We start from the raw sequence: 22396 nt of genomic DNA on the forward strand, positions 1-22396 counted from the left end.
TGTTCCTGGCCATTCCCAAGCATGGTGAAAAGAAATGGAAACACATGCAGATGAGATAACCACAATAACAGCTGAGAAAAACAAAAGTCCAAAAGCGAGGACGACCTCTGCCTTCTCTCAGAGCTAAAAGGGATTTGGAAACAAATGTGGAATTTCTGATATCTTGACATCTAGTTTATCATAAACAAGGGCAATCTGTATTCAAAATACATCAAAAAACAACATGGTGGATGTCGAAAGGCCATGTTTTCACTCACCCACAGACATAAATAGTGTGTGAAACATAATGAAATAAGTAGATAACTGCTTCACACAGTAGCATCACTCATTCTAGTCTCATGATAATTCATAAGTATGTTTAGGGATGGACATTCATGCTTATTTTTTTTCTAAAAATCGCACGCTTGCATAAAAATCACGTTGTACGAATTCATACGAAATTGCCAAATCATATACAACTATTTCTAATGAGACTGAGTTGGTAGTGTTCTACAATGATTGATCACATGTACAACAAAATGCTGATAACCATCTAAAATTAGATTATTATAAAAACCTAACAATGCAAAAACGCATATGTAATATTTTGAAATAATGTTTATGTCAAAGCATAAATAGACATGCACACAAAACACCTCTACTAAAATACCAGTTACGCATCTTTACATGCCAAGCGAAATCAGGGTAATAGGCAAAAATATACTTGTTAGCTTAAAAAGTTTAGAAACTTTATATATTCCAACAGTATATACCAGGCACTTATATGGCTGGTTTAAAATGATTCAAGTAAACACACATTTATTGTCGTCATGAGGCAAGTCAAGCCAGTAACATCCACTTGTCATTTCAGAAAAAGAATTATTAAAAAATCCAATTTTAAGTCAGAATGTCTCAGGCATTTTGCCTCCGGTACATTCAAATTGGAAATGAAAGAAGTTAAATCACATTAGAGATCAGCGTCTCTCCTAAAGCAAGAAAATAAATATTCACGCACACTACATACCCTGTCTTTGTCGTCGGCTACATCACACAGCACGTCGTCCAGGTCCAAGATCCCTCCGTCTCCATGTTCCAGCCGATGAACCTGAATCCAGTAGCCTGGGTCCTAAAAGAAGAGAAGTGGACAGAGAGGGTTACAATCAGTGTCACACCGACATCACACCATCTCAAAATATCGTCAGTAAAAGGCAACTAACTTTAGGCAAAAGAAAACTCAAACTGTCAGGATTCCTGGCAAGAACTTGCATATAACAACCAGAGAAGAAATGGAGGAGTGTTCAGTATTGCATTGAATGAGATGATAGGCTTATTTAAAGTATCAATGCAAAAATATCTCTGTGTTATTAAATACAGATCATTTTACCTAATATTTGTGGGAGTTATATGTTTGACTCACGGCATTAGCTGTCTGCTGTCTTGTACCAGAACAAAGAAAATGGGGATAGAATGGAATGATAAAAAAAACACACATTTGAAAATGACAGTCTGATGTTTCCAAACAACATCAACAGCCAGTCACAGTCACACATTCCTCTGTGCTTGATCGTTTCAGCTCATCTGAAGCGCTGTAATCTCATAACTGGGCACAGCTGAATAACCCACAGTCAGCTGGCATCCACAGACCCTGGAAGAGCTTCAAAGCCAGCTGATGATGAAGAAGAAAATGGGAGAAATTGGGTTCGCACACACCGATGGAATGCAAGTGTATGCCGACTTCCAGTCTATGTCGGCCATTTGACCAGAGCAATGACTGATTTCCCTCTGTAGCTTTATGTGCCTTATCATCCATCCATCCATCTATATATCTATCGTTTTTCCCTTTTCATCCCTAATCTGAGGTATTTCCAAGTAAAACTGGATATGCAATCAGAAAAAAGAAAGTTTGGCACGACACAATTTAATCCACAAGAACCGACTGGATTGTGAAAAGTCTCAATTCTGTATGTCAAATGTTTGGAAGTAAAGGGTTTCTGATGACGTCAGGCTAAATGAAAAGACGTTGCAGATACAGAGCAAGTTATATATAAGATATTATGAGAAATAAATTCACAGTGTTGAAAAATAAAGTCTCAGTTGTGAGAAATAGATACAAAGTCACAATTCAGATTTTTTTATATATATAAATATAAATATATAGTTGTATATATATGTGTGTGTGTGTGTGTGTGTGTGTGTGTATGTGTATTGTGCAGAACAAGAACAGAAACATGTATTAAGAAAGCAAATACATAATTTTTATGTAAAAGTAATTTTAAAATAGTCAAAACAAAGATAAACGATTAAATATCCAATATTTTACATCTAATATCCAGCAGTCGAAAAGTCAATATTGCTAAACTAAAAATAAATCTCTAATATCGATGGATAACCAATATGGTACCAATATATTGTGCATCCCTAATGTTGACTAATTTTTCCCCCCTTTTTTCCCTCTTAATATTTCTCCTAAAGAACGAGAGAGATACGAAATTTATTTGCAGGTTTTTGCAAGCATTAAAAAAACATAATTAAAACATAATTATAGCAATTATAGAAATATAGTCCATCCTAATACTTCAACCACAAAATAATTCAGCAGAATAATAAGTCACAATCAAATAAAACAGAAATTTGAACCCATTCAAAAAAGGAACAATGTCAACCAGTTCATCCAAGTTTTAACAGAGTTAATCTGGAAGACATTTTCAGGCCACAAACCCAGAACAAGACTCAGCAAATATTTGAACAAATTGGCTGCGGAGACGACATGCACCGCTGGCCAGCGCTTCGTCCTCCCACATCCACCGAGGCCGTTAAAACCCAGCGACTAACATGCAGATTTAAGATCAAATGGACCCAATAATCACCAAAAGCTGGATGGAAATGGAGATGAAATGAGAGGGAAAGGCTTGTTCTCCTGTTTGGTGGGATGTCTGAGCAGTTATTATTTATGAAGGAGGGTTTGCAGGGATGGCCCAGGTCTCTTATGCGTGATTTAAGAACTGAACCTTTGCACAAGGAGAAAAGAAGACATTGTCCCTCCGTGATGTGAGGGATGAAATATTAAAGCATGAAGGGCAAAGGAAAGATAAATGAAGCAGGATAAGTAGTTTAGCCCTGAGAGAGAGGAAGATCTGGCCTTTTCTGCAGGAAAGTCAAGTGTGTCATGATTTGACATGCAGACAGGCTCTCACTACGCATCCAAAACCACACAAAAACATGTCGATAGTGTGATGCATTTAAGTCATGTGTTGATGTGGTACAATAAAGGGGTTACAAGTAATACTTTCTTTTTTGTTCATGTAGCTCAACTAGTAGAACATTGCACAACCAACACAATCACATGAGTTCCAATTCCAGGAAACAGATAACACTTTCTGTCAAATTAATAAATGTAACATGAATGTTTCTTGAAGTGATGGGTTACAGTTAGCATGCATCTATTATCAGCCGCTCAAATGTCGCTCACACCCTGCTATGTAAAGCGCTTTGAGTGCAAAGAAATTACGAATTATTATTTATCATGTCCCAAGAGGAGGTCGCCACGCCAGAGACATGATGATGGATGAAGATACCATTCCAGGATGGGGTACGATCAGAGCAGACTGGGACGCCAATGCATTTAAAGGGGTGGTTGAATATGATTTGACTTTTCTAACTTTAGTTAGTGTGTAATGTTGCTGTTTGAGCATAAACAACATCTGCAAAGTTACAACGCTCAAAGTTCAAAGCACAGGGAGATATTTTCTTTTACAGAAATTGCTTTTTAAGGACTACAACAAACGGCTGGTAGAGACTACACAACATTCCTCCCGGGTTAGTGACATCACCAATCCTAGAATTTACATAAACCCCGCCCCCTGAACACGATTGATAGATTATCAAGACAGAATATGCTAATCAATGACTAGAAGATAACTACACATAAGATACATAAATTCATCAACTAACCATTCAGAAATGTTGTCTACATGTTGTCACTACTTCTTGAGTCTCTCCATCTTTCTGACTCCGGTTTGAACATAAAAGGCTAAAAGTTTTTGAAATTTTCAGTGCATATGTGTGTGAGGTAAAAGGACTCAAGCTGTTGAAGCTCCGCCCCCTGTGCCGGGAGCAGCAGCTCATTTGCATTTAAAGGGACATACACAAAAATGGTGCGTTTTTGCTCACCCTCAAAAATTTACAATTTTAACATGCTATATAAAAATATCTGTGGGGTATTTTGAGATAAAACTTCACATACACACTCTGGGGACATCAGAGACTTATTTTACATCTTGTGAAAAGGGCATTATACCACCCCATTAAATAATGTGTTACAATAAAGGGGTCACAAGTAACACTATTGTTTTTTGTTCATGTAGCTCAGCCGGTAGAACGTGGCACCACCAACGCCAATAATATGGGGTTGATTCCTAGGAAACATATATGGTGATAAAATGCACACCCTAAAGTCACTTTGAATTACAGTTTATGTCAAATAAATAAATGTAATATGCATGTTTTTTCAGGTTATGTGTTACAGTTAGCATGCATCAATTATTAGTCTCTCACGTGTCCCAAAAAGTGGTCACCTTTCCAGAGACGTGATATAGATGAAGATAACATTCCAGGATAGTGTAAGTCAATTGTTATTGTGTTACAATGAGGGAGTTACAAGTTACACTATTGTTCTGTTTTTTTTTGGTTTTTTTGTTCATGTAGCTCAACTGGTAGAGTCTGGCAGCACCAACAACAATGAACACACGTGCTGATAATCTGCACACCTTGAAGTCACTTTGGATAATAGTTTCTGCCAAATAAGTAGCCTAAATGTAACATGAATGTTTCTTGAAGTGATGGGTTACACTTAGCATGCATCTATTATCAGTTGCTCACACCCTGCTATGTAAAGCGCTTTGAGTGCAGAGAAAAGCGCTATATAAATTTAACGAATTATTAATTATCATGTCCCAAGAGGAGGTCGCCACGCCAGAGACATGATGATGGATGAAGATACCATTCCAGGATGGGGTACGATCAGAGCAGACTGGGACGCCAATGCATTTAAATAATGTGTTACAATAAAGGGGTTACAAGTAACACTATTGTTTTTTGCTCATGTAGCTCAACCGGTAGAACGTGGCACCACCAACGCCAATAATATGGGGTTGATTCCTGGCAAACATATATGGTGATAAAATGCACACCCTAAAGTCACCTTGGATAACAGTTTATGCCAAATAATAAATGTAACATGCATGTTTTTCCAGGTTATGTGTTACAGTTAGCATGCATCAATTATTAGTCTCTCACGTGTCCCAAAAAGTGGTCACCTTTCCAGAGACGTGATGATAGATGAAGATAACATTCCAGGATGGTGTGAGATCAGAGCAGACAGAGACGACAATGCATTTAAATAATGTGTTACAATAAAGGGGTTACAAGTAACACTTTTTTTTTTTTTTTTTTCATGTAGCTCAAGAACATATTGCCATGAACAGCATAAATACACATTTTAAAAAGCTTCATTAAAAGCATTTTGGGCATTTTTTTTTTTTAATAATTTTTTTTTTTTTTTTAGAAAAAGAGTAAAGCAGGCTTGTTAAAATATTGCACTTTACATTTGAAGAACTTTTGTGGGCCAGATCCATCATCCTGGATGATCCAACAATGCTGGAGAGAAAAAAGAGAGATGACTATGTGTCAAGAAGACCTTTTTAATCCGAGACAAAGGTTGTAAAAATGCTTTTGTCTCGGACACGGTGTCGTTCAACCACTGTCACAACAATGACATCACCAATATGATATTATGAGAAACAAAAGAACAATGGATCTGGGATCTCTTGATGTTTTTGTGACAGGTGGCATTTCACTGAGAATGTGAGACATGATGACCTGCGAGTCAAACTTAGCAATCCATTCTGAGAATGCAGAAGTATAATGTTACATTCCATGAACAGAAACAATATTCAACGTAATTGTTTTATTAGGCGTAACACAACATAATATAATGCTTTTATAAGTAACGTTCCTTTACACTGACACACAGAACAAACATTTCTTTGTCCACCGTAAACACATCTATTATCCGCCGCTCTCGTGTCCCAAGAGGAGGTCGCCGCTCCAGAGACGGGATGATGGATGGAGAAAACATTCCAGGATGGTGTGAGATCAGAGCAGACAGGGACGCCTTTGTCAACGCATCATTTATAACTCGATGAAGTAATACAACCATGTCTGAATCACAACGCTCAACAAATCCAGGCTTCAACTAAACCAACTAGGAGCAGCCCAGACCTCATCCATCTCAATCCAGGGGAGGAAAGAGTGCATCAGGAAAAGAAAGAGAAACAAAGTCCAAAGCCAGCTGCAGAACTTGTTCAAATATTGTTCTTTTCATTAGTGCCGCCCCTCGATTTCATTTAGTCTTTCAGATGCTGATATAAGCTTTAAGCATTCATAAGTTCAGAAGTTTCCCGCAGACAGCCACTCTTTTTTTAAATCGAAGCCGCAAACTTTTCCCGGGAGAACGGAAAGGAAGTCTATGGCACAATAGAGACGAATACTCAATGAAAGCATATTAACTTAACAAAGAAGAGTATCTTTACAATTCATTCCAGAACCAACCACAAGCTTTATCTTCGCAAAATCAAGGCGGTTGGGCGACATGTCATGACACTTTCCAATGGCTGTAAAGCACCTATTGTATCAAAGAACTATTGTGAGCAGCACACCCGAGGCAACAGACGTGTGTGTGTGTATGTGTGAGAGAGAGAGAGAGACGCCTTATCCCGGTCACAGTGTAAATAGACCCTCCTGGTGTAAATATACTTTTTCTTTAAAAATTGCATGTTTCACAGGCTGGGAAAAAGTCATAAAAATCTACAGTGGGGTCAAAAGTCTGAGACGACATTGAAGATCTTGATTTCTTTTCCCATGTATAGGTCTGGAAATTAAAAGACAAAAATATATAGTAATTTATAAAGAGACAAATAGTAAAAAAAAAAATAATATTTAAAAAAAGAATAAAAATTTGACAAAACCAAATACATTTTTTCAATTCAGCAATTCATAATTTGTAATAAATAAAAAAAGTACTACATTACAACAATGCCAAACAAACACTTCCTCATGATCTCAGGTAGTTTTGCATGTCAAGCAAAAGTGAATGTGCGCAGTCAAGAACTCTGGTTTCCAGATGAGTCACATTACATCACTTCCTCCGGTGGCGATAACATCACTACAGACCTGATCTCTGTTACGATCTTTACAACACAAGAAGTCTATAAACGGTGTACAAGAAGACACTTGTTCTTGTTCTTCGACAATGAAAAGCACTTATTTATGCACCTGATTTTCTTGAGTCAGACGTATTGAGCATGAAATGCTAACACAGGAGAACAGGTTTCCCGCTATAGCTTTTACTACACTGTGGTTTTTAGCATGAATGAAATGTTGTATTGACCAATCAGAAGCCAGGTTAATAACTCTGTTATTACCTGTAGATATTAACCATTATTTGGGGGGTTAAAGATACTTATTATTCATAGACTAATAATCAAAAACATGGTTGAAAGCATAATACAGAAGGTGCATGTCAAAAGTGCTTTTGCCAAAAAAAACTAAATATATGATTACCTTTAAATTCTTCCAAAGATTTATGATATTTTTAGTAATAGCGTTTTAAAAAAGTTTGGGGGAAAAAGGTGATGTTGAAATTTAAACAGTTCCTGGGAAACTTTTGCTTTTATTTATTTGTCGTTTAACTAGTATGACAAGTCGGTCAGAAGTTGTATGTTTGTCTGAAGCAGAATAGTTGGCCACCACAGTCATCTAAATAATTATTTATAACCACATAAATGACTTGTAATTATTTTTTGTTAACCGCAAAAACTGTTCGGTGACCTAAACATGCTCCACGTGGCAACTAAATGAACTGGTTTTATTCAAGTCAATAATATTTAAAATGACTGAATTAACTTGATAAAAGCAGGTTACACCAATAACATGATTCCTATGGGTCAAGTGAGACAGAAAACAACTATAAACTGTGCAATTTCACATTTAACTTAGGCCACAATTGATTATATTAATTATTATATTATAAATTAACTATAATTATTGTTTCCACCCCAATCTTTGTGGTTGTGCAACCATGAGATTCATCAATATGTAGGCTTACTGATGTACAATCTATCTCCAGCAGAACTCAACTCTGAACCTCAAAACTCCAGAAAGCGTTGATAGGCACACACACTTCCAGAGGCCTGGCGCTCATTAATAGCTGTTACGTGTGCGTGTAACAGCATGTCTGGCGGTCCGTGTAGACTCCAGCCTGATTAAACGACAATGCTGGCACTGAAACCACCTCGGGTTTCACCGGGCGGAAGACACTTTCACACTGCGATGACGACGCGGGTCTGAAAGGGCAGAATATGATGCAGTGTGAGGAAGGCGAACACCTCTTCATTCCCCGAGGCTCAGCTGATGTGTCGAGACTCGCCCGCCGCTTATTGTAGAATTACATGCCAGTCTGATTCTGCATTCATGGGTTTAGTCAGTAAAGAGCACAGCGATGCCCTGCTATAGAGGAACTCAAAGGAGAGATTTAGAAGAATGGTGTGGCCATAGCTCAATCATTTCTTGAGGTCAGACATCTGATTTGAAAAGACCGATTAACCCTGACTTCACTGAAAAGCCTCATATAACATCATTTCTAACGTGATGTCGACCTGCGCACAGAGATACAGAGATGTGTGTCACACAAAAAACTGCAAAGAAAGATTTATAAAAATGGCATTGAGACAGATACAAAAAAGTGGTTGTGTATCAATGTATTCCTGTGTCAAAGAATTCACATTTAACTTGTTAATGAGCCACTAGCTAACCAGCTAGTTAGCTCACAGTACGCTAACTAACAACACTCATTGTTTGCATGTTGACTGGAATATTTTTAGGTGGAATTGAGGAATTTCAAACTCAAATATTCCCACTTTCGTCTTTGCTACTTAGCCAATAGCCAGTAAGCTAATGAAAACATTAGCTACGTTACGTTTAGCAGGGTCCCTACGCAGTGTTCACTGCTCCCTAGTTTATGCTGTTTGCAGTTCTTTTCGAACTGAACATGTACAATACCTTTGGATTGGAATCTTACTTAAAGTAGACCTATTATGCAAAATTCACTTTTATATTGTTTTTGAACACACCTGTGTCAACAGTGTTTGTACACAACCACCCTACTGTGGTAAAAATCCATACACTCTGTTTGTTATTTTCCCAATAAATCAGAAACATTGTCTCGAAATGAGCCGTTCAAGAATGTGCTCCAATGTGACGTCCCATTGCACAGGCCCCGCCCACAACTGCGGCCCTATTAGCTTAGCTCCTCCCCTAAATGAGCTGTACACAGTCCGGCATGTTTATCTCCTCGCCAGAGCATTTAACAGCAGCATTCAAGTCACAAATGTATTCTTATTAAAGTTATTCAGTCAAGAGCAAATAGTGATTTTCTGTTTTTCTTTTGTTGTTTGATTCATATTAACAGCGATAGGTACTGTATATTACGCTGCTTTCACTTTAATACACAGATCTAATATACACATGCGCTTTCTTTCCCTGCTGTTTATGTTCACAGACATAACTGACTGTGTTTATGAACTTTGTGTGTTTTTGACATAACCTTGTGTGTATTTGACAGTTTAAGTGCAATAAGACGTGAAAGATCGAACGTGTGCACTCAGAAAACCATATATCAGAAGTTTAGACTGATATGACTTTAAATGGATACAGATAATAACTTTAATGATGACAACGTCATGTGGGCGTGTCCGCGATAGATAATCAAAACCAAACAGATGTTTCAGTTATTGGCAGAGTATCGAGGAACGAGCTGTAAAGGCTCCACCCTCTTCTGGATAAGGGGGCGGGAGCATCAGCTCATTTGCATTTAAAGATACATGCACAAAAACAGCATGTTTTTCCTTCCACTCAAAAATGGCCATTTACAACATTATATAATACATGATCTGTGGGGTATTTTGAGCTGAAACTTCACAGACACATTTTGGGGACACCTGAGACTTGTAAAAAGGGGCATAATACTGTAGCTCACCCTTAAGATTGCTGAATACACTATGAAGTTCACACTTCGAAGGGCACTTGCTGTCAGACGGAACGCATCTATTTGACATTTTGCATTCACAGGAGCATTTTTGAGGTGTTGGAAGATTTAACAGGTTCTCCTGCCTCAGGCGTCTTCAGGAACATGGCATTACAATCTAAGTCCCATTCACTTGGACACCAGAATTTTTTGACTTTGTCATTCTTATTATTCAACCATCACTTGACTGAATCATGCTGTCTATTCTCAAACACTCAAACACCCTAACATTCACTATAACAGTTGCATTTGTTTAAACTGGATCCATCATATTGCATCAAAGCCCATAAAAACATAAACCTCAGTCACTGACCTCATGAAACTGGGCTTCACTTAACAGAAGAGTTCATGGAGGACACAAGAGAAGATGAAGGAGAGGGAAATGGCAATTAGACGAAGTTTATGAGAAAAGAATGAAGAGGGGAGGAAGGCTGTTGAGGTAAGCCTTGGGTTTTAGCCTCGGCCTACAAAGTGTTTGCCAAAAGCTCTCGCGGGGCCGAAGCCAACATCATGCTAGCTGTACTGGCTCAGACATAAGAGGCGTACGACACCCGATCCAAAACTTCTGAGCCACTGCAAACACCAGGATGAAGGATCTGCCATGACACAGGCTTCAAAATATTACAAGTTAATCTCTGAAAAAACAAGAGAGCAACAGGTAACATGGGTGTCCTGAGGTAACCTTTTTTTACTATTATGTATCCTTACTTTTATGACATGCTAATTTTAATTAACTCTTCGAGATCCTCTCAAACGTACTGAAAAGATGAATTAATAGCACAGCCATATGAATGTTCATATTCTTGAGCTGCCATCACCCAATCAGCATCGTTGTGACATCACCTCTTTCAGCATCTCTTGAGTGATAAGTCACATGACATTTACGGCTCAGGTGATTGGCTCAAAACCACTTGGCTGTAGAACAGAGCACCCATAAACAAACATGGCAGATACTAAACTGCACTGATAGGTGTTCATGTGACATGCAGCCAAGAAACTGCCATCGAGATGAATGTGAACGCTTACTGCATCAGTCCTCTACAAATCTCCCAGTGCAGACCTCCTTCAGAGGTTAATCCGGCATCACAAACATGTGTTGGTCTCTTCAGCATTTTCAGCAGTTTTTTGTCCCGATAGAAGTGATTGTGTAATGCGTGATGTCATGTTTTAAAAACCGAAACGGTTTCCCAGAGCGCCCGAGCCAGTGTGAGGAAATAGACCGTCCTGCATGTGAGCAGGATTCTGGGATGGTATTTAAAATCACATATGGATCCAATTGAAGGAGTATATAATGATACGTAATTAAAGCAATTAAGGCATTAGAGATGAGATGTCTCTGTCCGTGGTCTAAATACAGGCGGACTGGGGTGAGGATTAGACTGTGTGTGTGTGTGTGTGTGGAGAGAGAGAGAGAGAGAGAGAGAGAGAGAGAGAGAGAGAGAGAGAGAGAGAGAGAGAGAGAGAGAGAGAGAGAGAGAGAGAGAAGAGAGAGAGAGAGAAGAGAGAGAGAGAGAGAGAGAGAGAGAGAGAGAGAGAGAGAGAGAGAGAGAGAGAGAGAGAGAGAGAGAGAGAGAGAGAGAGAGAGAATCCTGAAGGAATGTTGGGAGAAGAAGAGCACAGTTGTAAAGGTCAGTATAGCACATGGGTTTTTAGTTATCTATAGTTTTTAGAACAAATATGCAAATCTGAAATTTGGTGATCATCAAATTGAAAAAGTCATTAATAAAGCACATTATTATTATTTTTTTATTATTATTATTATTGTTTTATTATTATTATTATTATTATTATTATATGTGACCCTGGACCACAAAACCAGTCACAAGTTGCATGGGTATATTTGTGGCAATAGCCAACAATACATTTTATGGGTCAAAATGATCGATTTTTCTTTTATGCCAAAAATCATTAGGATATTAAGTAAAGATCATGTTCCATGAGTGAATGCAGCACAATCGCGAACATAAATGGACAACTTTAAAGGCGATTTTCTCAATATTTGCACCCTCAGATTCCAGATTTCCAGATTGTTGCATCTCGGCCAAATATTGTCCTATCCTAATAAACCATACATCAAATATTGTCCTATCCTAACAAAAGCTTATTTATTCAGCTTTCATATGATGTATAAATCTCAATTTCAAAAAATTGACCCATGTGACTGATTTTGTGGTCCAGGGTCACATATGTAGACATTTTCTATAAGTTTTCTACATACACTACCCTTTAAAGGTTTGGGGTCATTATTATTTTATTTTTTTAAGAAATAAATACTTTTATTCAGCAAGAATGCATTAAAATGACCAAACTGACAGTAAAGACATTTATAATGCTACAAAGGATTTCTGTTTCAAATAAATGCTGTTCTTAACTTTCTATTAATTAAAGAATTGTGGCTTCCACAAAAATATGAAGCAGCACAACAGTTTTCAACACTGATAATAATCAGAAACGAGCATCAAATCATCATATTAGAGTGATTTCTGAAGGATCATGTGACACTGAAGACTAGAGTAATGATGCTAAGAATTCAGCTTTGATCACAGGAATAAATTGCACTATTACATATTCACATAGAAAACAGTTATTTTAAACTGTAATAATATTTCACAATTGTACTGATTTTTTCTGTATTTTCAATAGCATAAACAAAATCAAAAACTCAAGCCAAAACAAATCAAAAAACAAAACAAAAGCAAAACAAAGAAAGAAACAAAAACAAAGCAACTAGTCAACACCACTGCCCAGCACAGTGTGAAATGAAGACACAGTGTGTGAATATTGGGTCATGCAGATGTTGCATGTTATCCTTCCAGGAGTGTGCAGTCGAGTAACTTAATGCGTTTTGCTTTGTTTATTTAGCTTTGTCTGCTAATATTAACTGTACTGTGGGCGCTCAGCCAGCAGGACTGGCCCATTAGCACAGAGATCTATGTTTCCCAGCAGGAGCTCCAGTCACTGGCTGTCCTGTAACCTCGCAGCGAACACACAGACCGGAGAGAGAGAGCGGCCGGGGGAAAGTGTTCTCCTGTGTGAAGGAGGAGGAGGAGGAGATTCTGTTCATCATGTTGCAAAGCTGTCAACCCACAGTTGACGAGTGAACAGTTCACCTCTTTAACTCTAGAATTAACACAAGCTCTCACGCACCACACAACGCTCAGCTGAACAATCATATTTAGACTTATTTAAATGTCACGCTAACAATGCATGCGCTAGCAGAGAGCCATAGGGTTTTAGATGGAGGTTTCTTCAGCCGGGGGCATTTTTGACTTTATTACATAGTTAAATATACTTTTTACTCTTACTACAACATTTTTCAGTAAAACATTTCTGACAGCACAGTATTTGTATATAAAGTTTATAGATTTATAGATTTTATATATATTTTATATATAGAATAATTTTCTGAAACAAATATTTTTTAATTTTCATTAATACATTTATTTATTTATTCATTCAATAACTACAGTTACATATCTTTAAAAAGAATATATAATTTAAAATAAATATAATCATATATAATTATATAATACTTATTTAGTTATTTATTTCTCACATATATTTAATAATCATAAAACCCTGAAACACAACAGTGCATGTAGTTGAAGAACACCCACGTACAAATGATTTTCACCTACTGAACGTAGTATGATTGGATAAAATTGTTGCAAATGAACCATTAATCTTGGCTGTGATTGCTCCATTCAAAAGGCTACTGCATATGGCAGTCGACCAGTTAAACTCAGACTAAACATCGGATCAGAAAACTCTGTCAGGACATTAATGAAGGAGATTCAAGATTTGGCATGTTCTAGAAACAGGTCCTACACCACGAAACCACTTCAGCACGCAGCAGTCAGCACTGTCTCTCAGCGCATTTGTTTGTATTTCATAACCACGAGTTATGCATACCAGATTGAGGTTTAGATGATGCCAAGTGAAAATGCAGCAAATGGAGCACAACAAGGACGTGGACATATAGCACAATGCAAACTCTGACGAACGGTAAACTGTGATTATATTAGTCATAATGCAGTGTGCGGGTAATTATCGCTACATTTACCATAAACCATGACCACAATCACTGATGTATTCTCGCCGCATAAAACGCTTTTACCCGTATACACACACACACACACTCGGGTTTGTTTTTCTTCTCACATCCCAACCCTGTTACTTGGCTTTCAGTAATGACATCATTTATTTATCTAACAAATGTGCCTTTCTTTCCTGAGAATACTGGTTTCAGCTTGGGCTGGGTTCACAAAATTGATTCTTTCAAGGTTTGGTAATGAAGTGCCTTGTCAAGAATATGCGTGTAATGCCATAAAGCCAGGGTTTGTTGTATTCCAACATCACAGTCTTTGCGTGCAGAAGCAAACTTAACTACAAATCATATGCATCAGACTTGTTTTCCACTGAAAAAGTACATACCTTTTAAAGCATGTCCTGTACTTCCATATAATTAAAAAAAACCACTCCTGTTGTGGAGCACATTTTGAGCTCTTTAAAATTGAAAACAAAAATTAATATAATTATGTATGTATTTAAGAACATACTCCCATAGACATAAGTCAGGGTAGCGGCAAATTAATTTTTTGACTTAAATTAAAGATGGATGGATGGATGGATGGATGGATGGATGGATGGATGGATGGATGGATGGATGGATGGATGGATGGATGGATGGATGGATGGATGGATGGATGGATGGATGGATGGATGGATGGATGGATGGATGGATGGATGGATGGGTGGGTGGATGGATGAGTGGATGGATGGATGGATGGATGGATGGATGGGTGGATGGATGGATGGATGGATGGATGGATGGGTGGATGGATGGATGAGTGGATGGATGGACAGAAGAGGATGGATGGATGGAAGGATGGATTCTGCCTAAAATGTTTTTGACAAAAGAAGATATTTTGAAGAATGTCGGTAAACAGACAGTTGATAGAGACCATCGACTTCCACAGAATTTTTTTCAATGGTCTCCGTCAACTGTCTGTTCATCAACATTCTTCAATCAAAATATCTTCCTTTGTGTTCAGCAGAAGAAAGAAACTCATACAGGTTTGAACAACTTGAGGGTGAGTAAATGATGACAGAATTTTCATTTAGAAGTGAACTATTCCTGTAACCTTAACCCCTTTTTCTGAGAGCACACAAATAACACTTTTTTCAGTCTATCTCTGTTTCTAGAAAGATCTGAGTTTTCTTTGAGTAACCGTGACCTTCAACTCCACTATAAGCAATCGTGCCAACATTTCAGTCGAAAGGGTATTGATAGCATCGCAGAAGGATAAATGAGTGTTCATGGTCTACAAATAGAAGGGCTGGTTAAATAGAGAGAGAGAGAGGGGGGGGGGGAAGGAATGTCTCTACGGTATCAAAGAAAACAAAATGAACCCCATAATGGCATTAAATCCGGCAAGAGAGCTTCTGCGGTGTCGGATGCTCAACAGCAGACTCATATTTGTAACCCATTAGACGTCTACAGGTGTGATTGTGCTAAAATAAGCAGCACTGACGGAGACAACTGAATTATGTCTCACTTAATACAAAGTGAGAAAGTGTGCGACTGAAGGCGGCTTTACTCGCAGCTGAACTGAAATGTGCTCAAGGCTAAATTGCGTTGACAATGGCATCCTCTGAGGCCAGATGAAGAGCTGAGAGAATCAGCCTGTTAAAATAAAGTGTGTCTGAATGAGGTGAACGTCAACACACACACACACACGCACGCAGTCGCACTGACTAACTAAAAGGTGTCTGCCAAAGAATCCCGGGCACGGATCCAACATTCACAAGTCTGAGCGCAGGATGGAGCAGAAGAGAGGATTGGTGTAACAGTGAAAGAAGAAAAACAACAGAAAGGCAGAAAGCAAGTGAAATGCTCCGAAACGAGGGGGAAATCGCTTTCGTGAGGCAGCGGCACTAAAGCACAACTATTCATTCATAATGAGGTTGCAAGTAATGTATTTTTCTCATTTTCAATCTTAATTGTCAATTAAGGTGATTATATTAAAAAGTAAAACAACACTTTACTATAAGTTTCCATTTGTTAGCATTAGTTAACTAGTTAGCATGAACTAACAATGAAAAATATATTACATAATATAATACATAAAAAGAAAAATATATTAAAAAAATACTACTACCAATAATTCTTACTAATATTATTCAAATCAAAAGTTGCATCTGTTATATAACTGAATGGACCTAAGCTAACATGAACTAACAATGAAGGTATTCTTATTAACTAACATTAAATTCCACTGTAGTCAATCATTTTATTCCTTAAAACTCATCTTTGATCACCAAAATTACATATTTAAATGTTTTTCCTGTGAAAAAAATGTCTTAAAATAGTTTGAATTGAACTCTACACCCTTGCCTCATTTAGTATGCAGTTCTATGAATATGCAAATGAGCCCCGCCTCCACTCACTCACTCAGCTCAGAGATCCACTCGGTCAACTTATGCCGAGTTCACACTGCACGATTTTCAAAGTAGTCGGGTCACTGTTCTCTTCACACTGCGTGACTATCTGGGGTCACACTCAGTTTCTGCTGTGTTCACACTGAGCGCTGGATCGGCGACAGGGCTCACACACTGCATGACTTTACAAAAGAAAAGAATCGCCAACAACTTCTGTCTGGTCTGCAAACTACGAACCGAAACTGCAAACCTTCACAACCAAACACACATGATAATGCCTTTTAATTCAGAAATGAAACACATCATCATCATAGAATAAGTGTGTTCAAATATTTGTGTATAAATTGCATTTTAATGCATTTTTTTATAGATAAATAGGTCTGCCTCTGCTCCTAAAAACCCAAATGTCACACCATTGACCCATCTACAAATAAAGACAGTGAGAATGAAGTATTACAAGTAAACAAGTGTTTCCTTCGTTCATAAGAGGTGTATGACCACCTTGAGTAGACAAACTGAGCTGCAGCAATATAAACCTCAACTGGTTTAACCAGTATTCCATTGTGTGAGATGAAAACCTCAGAAGCACAGAGAATCAGACCCGTCAGCGACGGAGAAAGGTAAGAAAAGGGCATTTTCCCATGCGGACTCATAAATCTCAGCTCCGCACACACCAGGACGTGTCCAATGAAACAAACAAAGGAAGTGCAATTCACGAGCCGCTTCACGAGCCGCTTCACGAGCCGCTTCACGAGCCGCTTCAAAGCTGACGTCTGGCTGAACGGGCCAGTGTAGGGCTTGAAATGAAAGTGGCATTAATTGAGCCACTGGAGGGTCAAACTGTAAAGAATCAGACAGAATCTTCAAAAGATAAATTACTTTCATGGTAACAGACGACAGATCCAGTCCATACAGCTTCACTTGTAAAGTCTTCACACGGTAAAGTCACCATGAAATCAAAATTGACTTCACAATTGAAATCATTATTAATCATAAATGATTTATTCGTACACATCATTTTTTTTAATCATGTTCCCGGCAAACTTGAATCAGAATAACTAACCCTCCCTCTTGCAGCATCTCTTCTCTTCTCTTCTCTGATGATGAGGGCGGGGCAACCTGTCACTCACATGAGATCAGCCAATAGCAAACCACAACCATCCAATCAATTCCTAAGGACACAATCAAGCCCCGCCCTACATTTGTTCTTGTTCCAGAAGCATTTCACTCGGATATACGGCACAATAGAGAAGAAAAGACGAGCACAACTTCCATTTCATTTCAACTTTAGACTGAAAAGCCTTCATGTAAACACCTCAAGCGATTTGTCCAAAAGGAATTGATTGGATGGTTGTGGTTTGCTATTGGTGCATCTCATGTGAGTGACAGGTTGCCCCGCCCTCGTGTCAGTAAACATGAAATAAGAATTTTGATTTCATGGTGACTTTAAGCCAGCAATCCGACAACACTGTAAAAATGATCAATAATTCATGGTGACATGCTGTATGTTACTTCAACTCATCAAAATAATTCAATTTCAACTAAGTTATATGAGATTCAACTCGAAGTCTGTTTAATACAATTCAAGTTAAAATGACTTGTTCAGCCAGTCTGATTATAAATCACAATTTTAAGGCTACTTAAAGTGGATTATTTACAGATTATTTAGATGCATGTAAAAGTAGCTATGGTTTAAAACATACATTTAGTGTGTAAACATCAGTGGCGATATCAGAAACAGATCCGCTGAACTACACAACTAAACTAAATTGTGTCTCAAATGGAAAGGAAATCAGATTTTTGAGGAAGCCTGCAGCAGCGCAGTTTTTCATTTTTTTATTATTGAAAAGTCAAGCGTTATGAAACCTGTTTCCCTCTGACAGAACTTAGTCACACTCCGCATGCTCAGATGCCCTAGAGCTTCGACTGGCACATGTTCACAGACCGCCATCGGTGTTATGACCTGTCAGAGCTTCTGTCTGTCTCCAGAAAGGCCACGACTGAAACTCTTCATCTGCGCTGGCATCCAGGAACAAACTCACTGACCCCTGACATATTCATGAGCTAATAACTCTTGACATGTCAGTGTTCATTCAAGATCTGCAGTGTAGCCTCAGCCATCTGACAGATCAATTCCCATAACAGACGTTCCCTGGCGTTTGTGATGATCGTACCAGTATTTTGGACACGGATCCTGGCATAAATGAAGTTTTTTAGTGAAGCGTTCAAGCCTTCCACAGCCCGTTTCCTTTGATTCTGACGCCACTGTTCAGATTCTCTAGATTAGACAAGCCTGAACTAATATTGGGAAGCATCTTTTAGATTTTCCTGTCAGACCGTCTCAATGTAATACAATGTAGACGTGACTGTACACAATATTGTCAACTCGACAGTCTAGTAAGCCTGTTTGGCACTGCACTGAACTGAGATATATATATATATACAGTGCTGTTAACCTATTGTGGCAGTACTTTGGTACAGTGATGTTTCAGATGGTGATACCATGGTACTTCTGACTTTTTCCATGGTACAGAGTGTTTATCAATAATAACAGACAGTATTGGTTGAAACACCCACATATGTCGATCACTAATTAAGATATTCACATGTATATAATACCATTGTCCATTCAAAGAATACCTTGGAATGACCAATTGCATTGTAACTGAGAGCTAATATTCATCATGATCAGCGTTCGAGTTTTGTGACTGTGTGTGTTTTACTGAGCTTATGAACTGAGCTTGTCCTTATGATGAAAGCAAACACCCTCAAATGTCTCACGCTCGTCTGTAATTACACAATTTCTGCAAATCCCACACTTTTAAACACACCCTTACACATTCCCTAGACCATGATGGACCAACACACACACAATGGTCGTCCTATACAACATATACTTCTGTTTACTGTGATACATGTAATACTGATGACTCTGCCGAGTGTGAGGTGAGATTCTGGACTAATATCGTAGTGACACCAACCGGCAGCTCTGAATCATCTCATTTCCAATGAAGAAAAATAAAACAATCCCATTTTTTCAGAGAAAGAGAAAATGCAGGCTTGTATCGACTTTCAAAGATGTTTCAATAGCAAAAACACCATTAGATTTGGTTAGACTCAGTTCAACTGTCCAATTCAAAGAACTGATTCAAAACTCCTAATCAAATAATTAGATATATTGGCTAGCCCTATTTGAATCATATATACTGAATATTCAATGTCGCCCAGCCCCCAAACAGGTTTTTTTGCCGTTTCATTGCCAGAATCACAAATCACCTTCCGTTCAAAAGGCTCTTCAAATGTCAAGGAAATCACATCTTGACAGTCATTTCCACCCGTCTCAAATACAAATAGCTTTATCAACAAAAGCTTGGGAAAAAAGCAAAGGGGTTTTCTGGCACTGGCTTTGCTTTGACCGTGGCCATTAGTGTCAGTGTGTGACAGATGAGTAACCCAATCCCACACAGGCCAGGACCACCAGCAAACGACAGGAGAGACGGTGAACGAGTGTGTGTGTGAGAGAGAGAGAGAGAGAGAGAGAGAGAGAGAGAGAGAGAGAGAAGAGAGAGAGAGAGAGAGAGAGAGAGAGAGAGAGAGAGAGAGAGTCAGTGATGGCCGTTACACACGCGTGGCCAGGCCTGTGAGGAAGAGGATGGTACTGAGCCACAGGGCATCTCTCCAGGCAGTCAGAACACACTCACACACACAAAGCTCAGTGTTTGTGTCTCGTCCAGACCTCCCGACAGCGGCTGGCACAGCATGAGGGACTCGGACGCTCTCAGGGAGGCTGGCTGGCACTGTGTGTGTGTGTGTGTGTGTGTGTGTGTGTGTGTGTGTGTGTGTGTGTGTGTGTGTGTGTGTGTGTGTGTGTGTGTGTGTGTGTGTGTGTGTGTCAAGTGCGGCGCTATTGAACGGGACAGGCTCAGGCAAGAGGTCTAGAAGGAGTCTCGCTGATGAGGTGAAATATGTACAACAGGCTGGAAATGTTTCATTTATAACGAGAAAAATTAAGTCTTTGAACAACTTTGATGCATCATTCTAATTATTTAATTAATCATTAAAATAGGATATTAGCATAATTAGTTACAGACTTTCAGCTGTTTGCAATAAACAAATCAAACAAAAGTAATTGAAATAGCTCAACACAACAAATGTGTCAAGTGGTTTCTGAAATTCAACTGAAAATGCAACTTTTAATTCTTAGTGTAAAATGTAAGTCACCTAATATTAACTTCTTGTTTATTGTACTGTTGTATATAATTGATATCACATTTGTAATCATGCTGATATTCGGGAAAACCGTACTCTTGCTCGTGTGGTATTGCTCCAGTACACATTGTGAGTCTCTGTGCAACACACTGATGTTTCGCTCCTGAATGAATCCGTGTTTTGAACAAATCGGTCTAAAGAATGACTCAATCTTAATTAGAATGATTTCTGAAGGATCATGTGACACTGAAGACTGAGTAAGTGACTGAGTCACAGATCTAAATTACATTTTAAAATATATTTCAATAGAAAACTGACGTTATGAATTGTAATAAAATTTCACAATATTACAGTTTTTACAGACCTCTTTCAGAAACATTAAAAAGTCTTATCCAATATCCACCCTAACTTTTGGACGGGAGTGTATATTTATCTTTGATTCGTTTGAGAGGTCTGTAATGCTTTACAAGGTCAGGCGTGTGTTAGTTCAGTGTCACGCTGAAGGCCTGTAGAGTTTGGGTCAGTGTGTCAAACTGGGATTTTACCATGATAAAGATGACAGGAAATCCAACACTTGTGTGTAACTGAAGAATTCCAGCAGAGAAAACAACTCACTCACAGCTGTCAGTCAATTCATTTCACACACAGTACTTAAACACACACACACACACACACAAATAACCACTGGCAAACATTTTTGCATTTTTCAAAAGCTCCTTTAACCAAATGCTAATCCTGAATCTAAAAGAACATAGGAAATAAATATAAAAACATAAATCTGTTTTTGTAAATGTGCAGCAGAGTTTTCAATATGTGCGTGACAGCTTATGATAAATGTGTCACGATATTTAACGAACATATGGCTTTCCCATCATACTATGACAGCTCGATTAACATGATTTTGATGAAAAGCATCATGTTCATGCCATGCGTTTTGCCTGTGAATCGAGGACGGAGGGGATGAATGACAGGACCGGTTCGCGCTTCACAGATGACTGGCAGAAAAGTGTGTGTGTGTGTGTGTGTGTGTGTGTGTGTGTTGGCGGAGAGAGAGGATACATGTCATTTTGTGGGAGTGTAAAGAAGACAGAATCAGCAGGTCTGAACTGGTGCTGAACACAGTCTGAGACGAGCGGGAAGATGTGTTTAGGGGTGCAGAATTAATTCAATAAATCACTGAGATTATGATTACAGCTGACATGATTAAGTAATTGTGAATAGTTTATTACATGCACTACATTAAGATTTGCTCATGTTGCATCAAAACTAGATCACAGAAACATCTGTTGAGATCAATGGCAAAGCAGAAGTTTTTTAATTAGTCAATAATGATATTCAGTCCTAATGAGCAAGTTTAAGCACTGATCCAGAGATTATGGCTTTATTTTCCATGTCTGTTCGCAGCGACACGAAAAGCATCGTTGGGATATTTTCTTTATATAAACTGCCTTTCAAAACTCTGGGGTCACTAAGATTTGTTTATTTGAAAGAAATTAATATTTTTATATAGCAAGGACGTATTCAATTGTTCAGAAGTGACAGTAAATACATTTACAAAGTTGCAAAAGATTCAAATAAAAGCTGTTCTTTTGAACTTGCTACGGATGCGCGATATATCGGCCACCA

At 38.3% G+C, this 22396-nt stretch overlaps 1 protein-coding gene across 8 annotated transcripts in view; it reads right to left on the bottom strand.

The window, feature by feature from the left end:
- pard3aa (par-3 family cell polarity regulator alpha, a) overlaps positions 1–22396 on the bottom strand; it is a 460369-nt gene that overhangs the window by 406226 nt on the left and 31747 nt on the right. For all 8 annotated transcript variants that reach the window (XM_084102432.1, XM_084102429.1, XM_084102431.1 and 5 more), the window contains exon 2: positions 1004–1105. In XM_084102432.1, the coding sequence (XP_083958558.1) occupies positions 1004–1105 (102 nt within the window). The remainder of the gene's footprint in view (positions 1–1003; positions 1106–22396) is intronic.

This window comes from Abramis brama (genome assembly GCF_963993115.1).
Source record: "Abramis brama genome assembly, chromosome: 24".
NCBI classification, from domain to species: Eukaryota; Metazoa; Chordata; class Actinopteri; order Cypriniformes; family Leuciscidae; genus Abramis; species Abramis brama.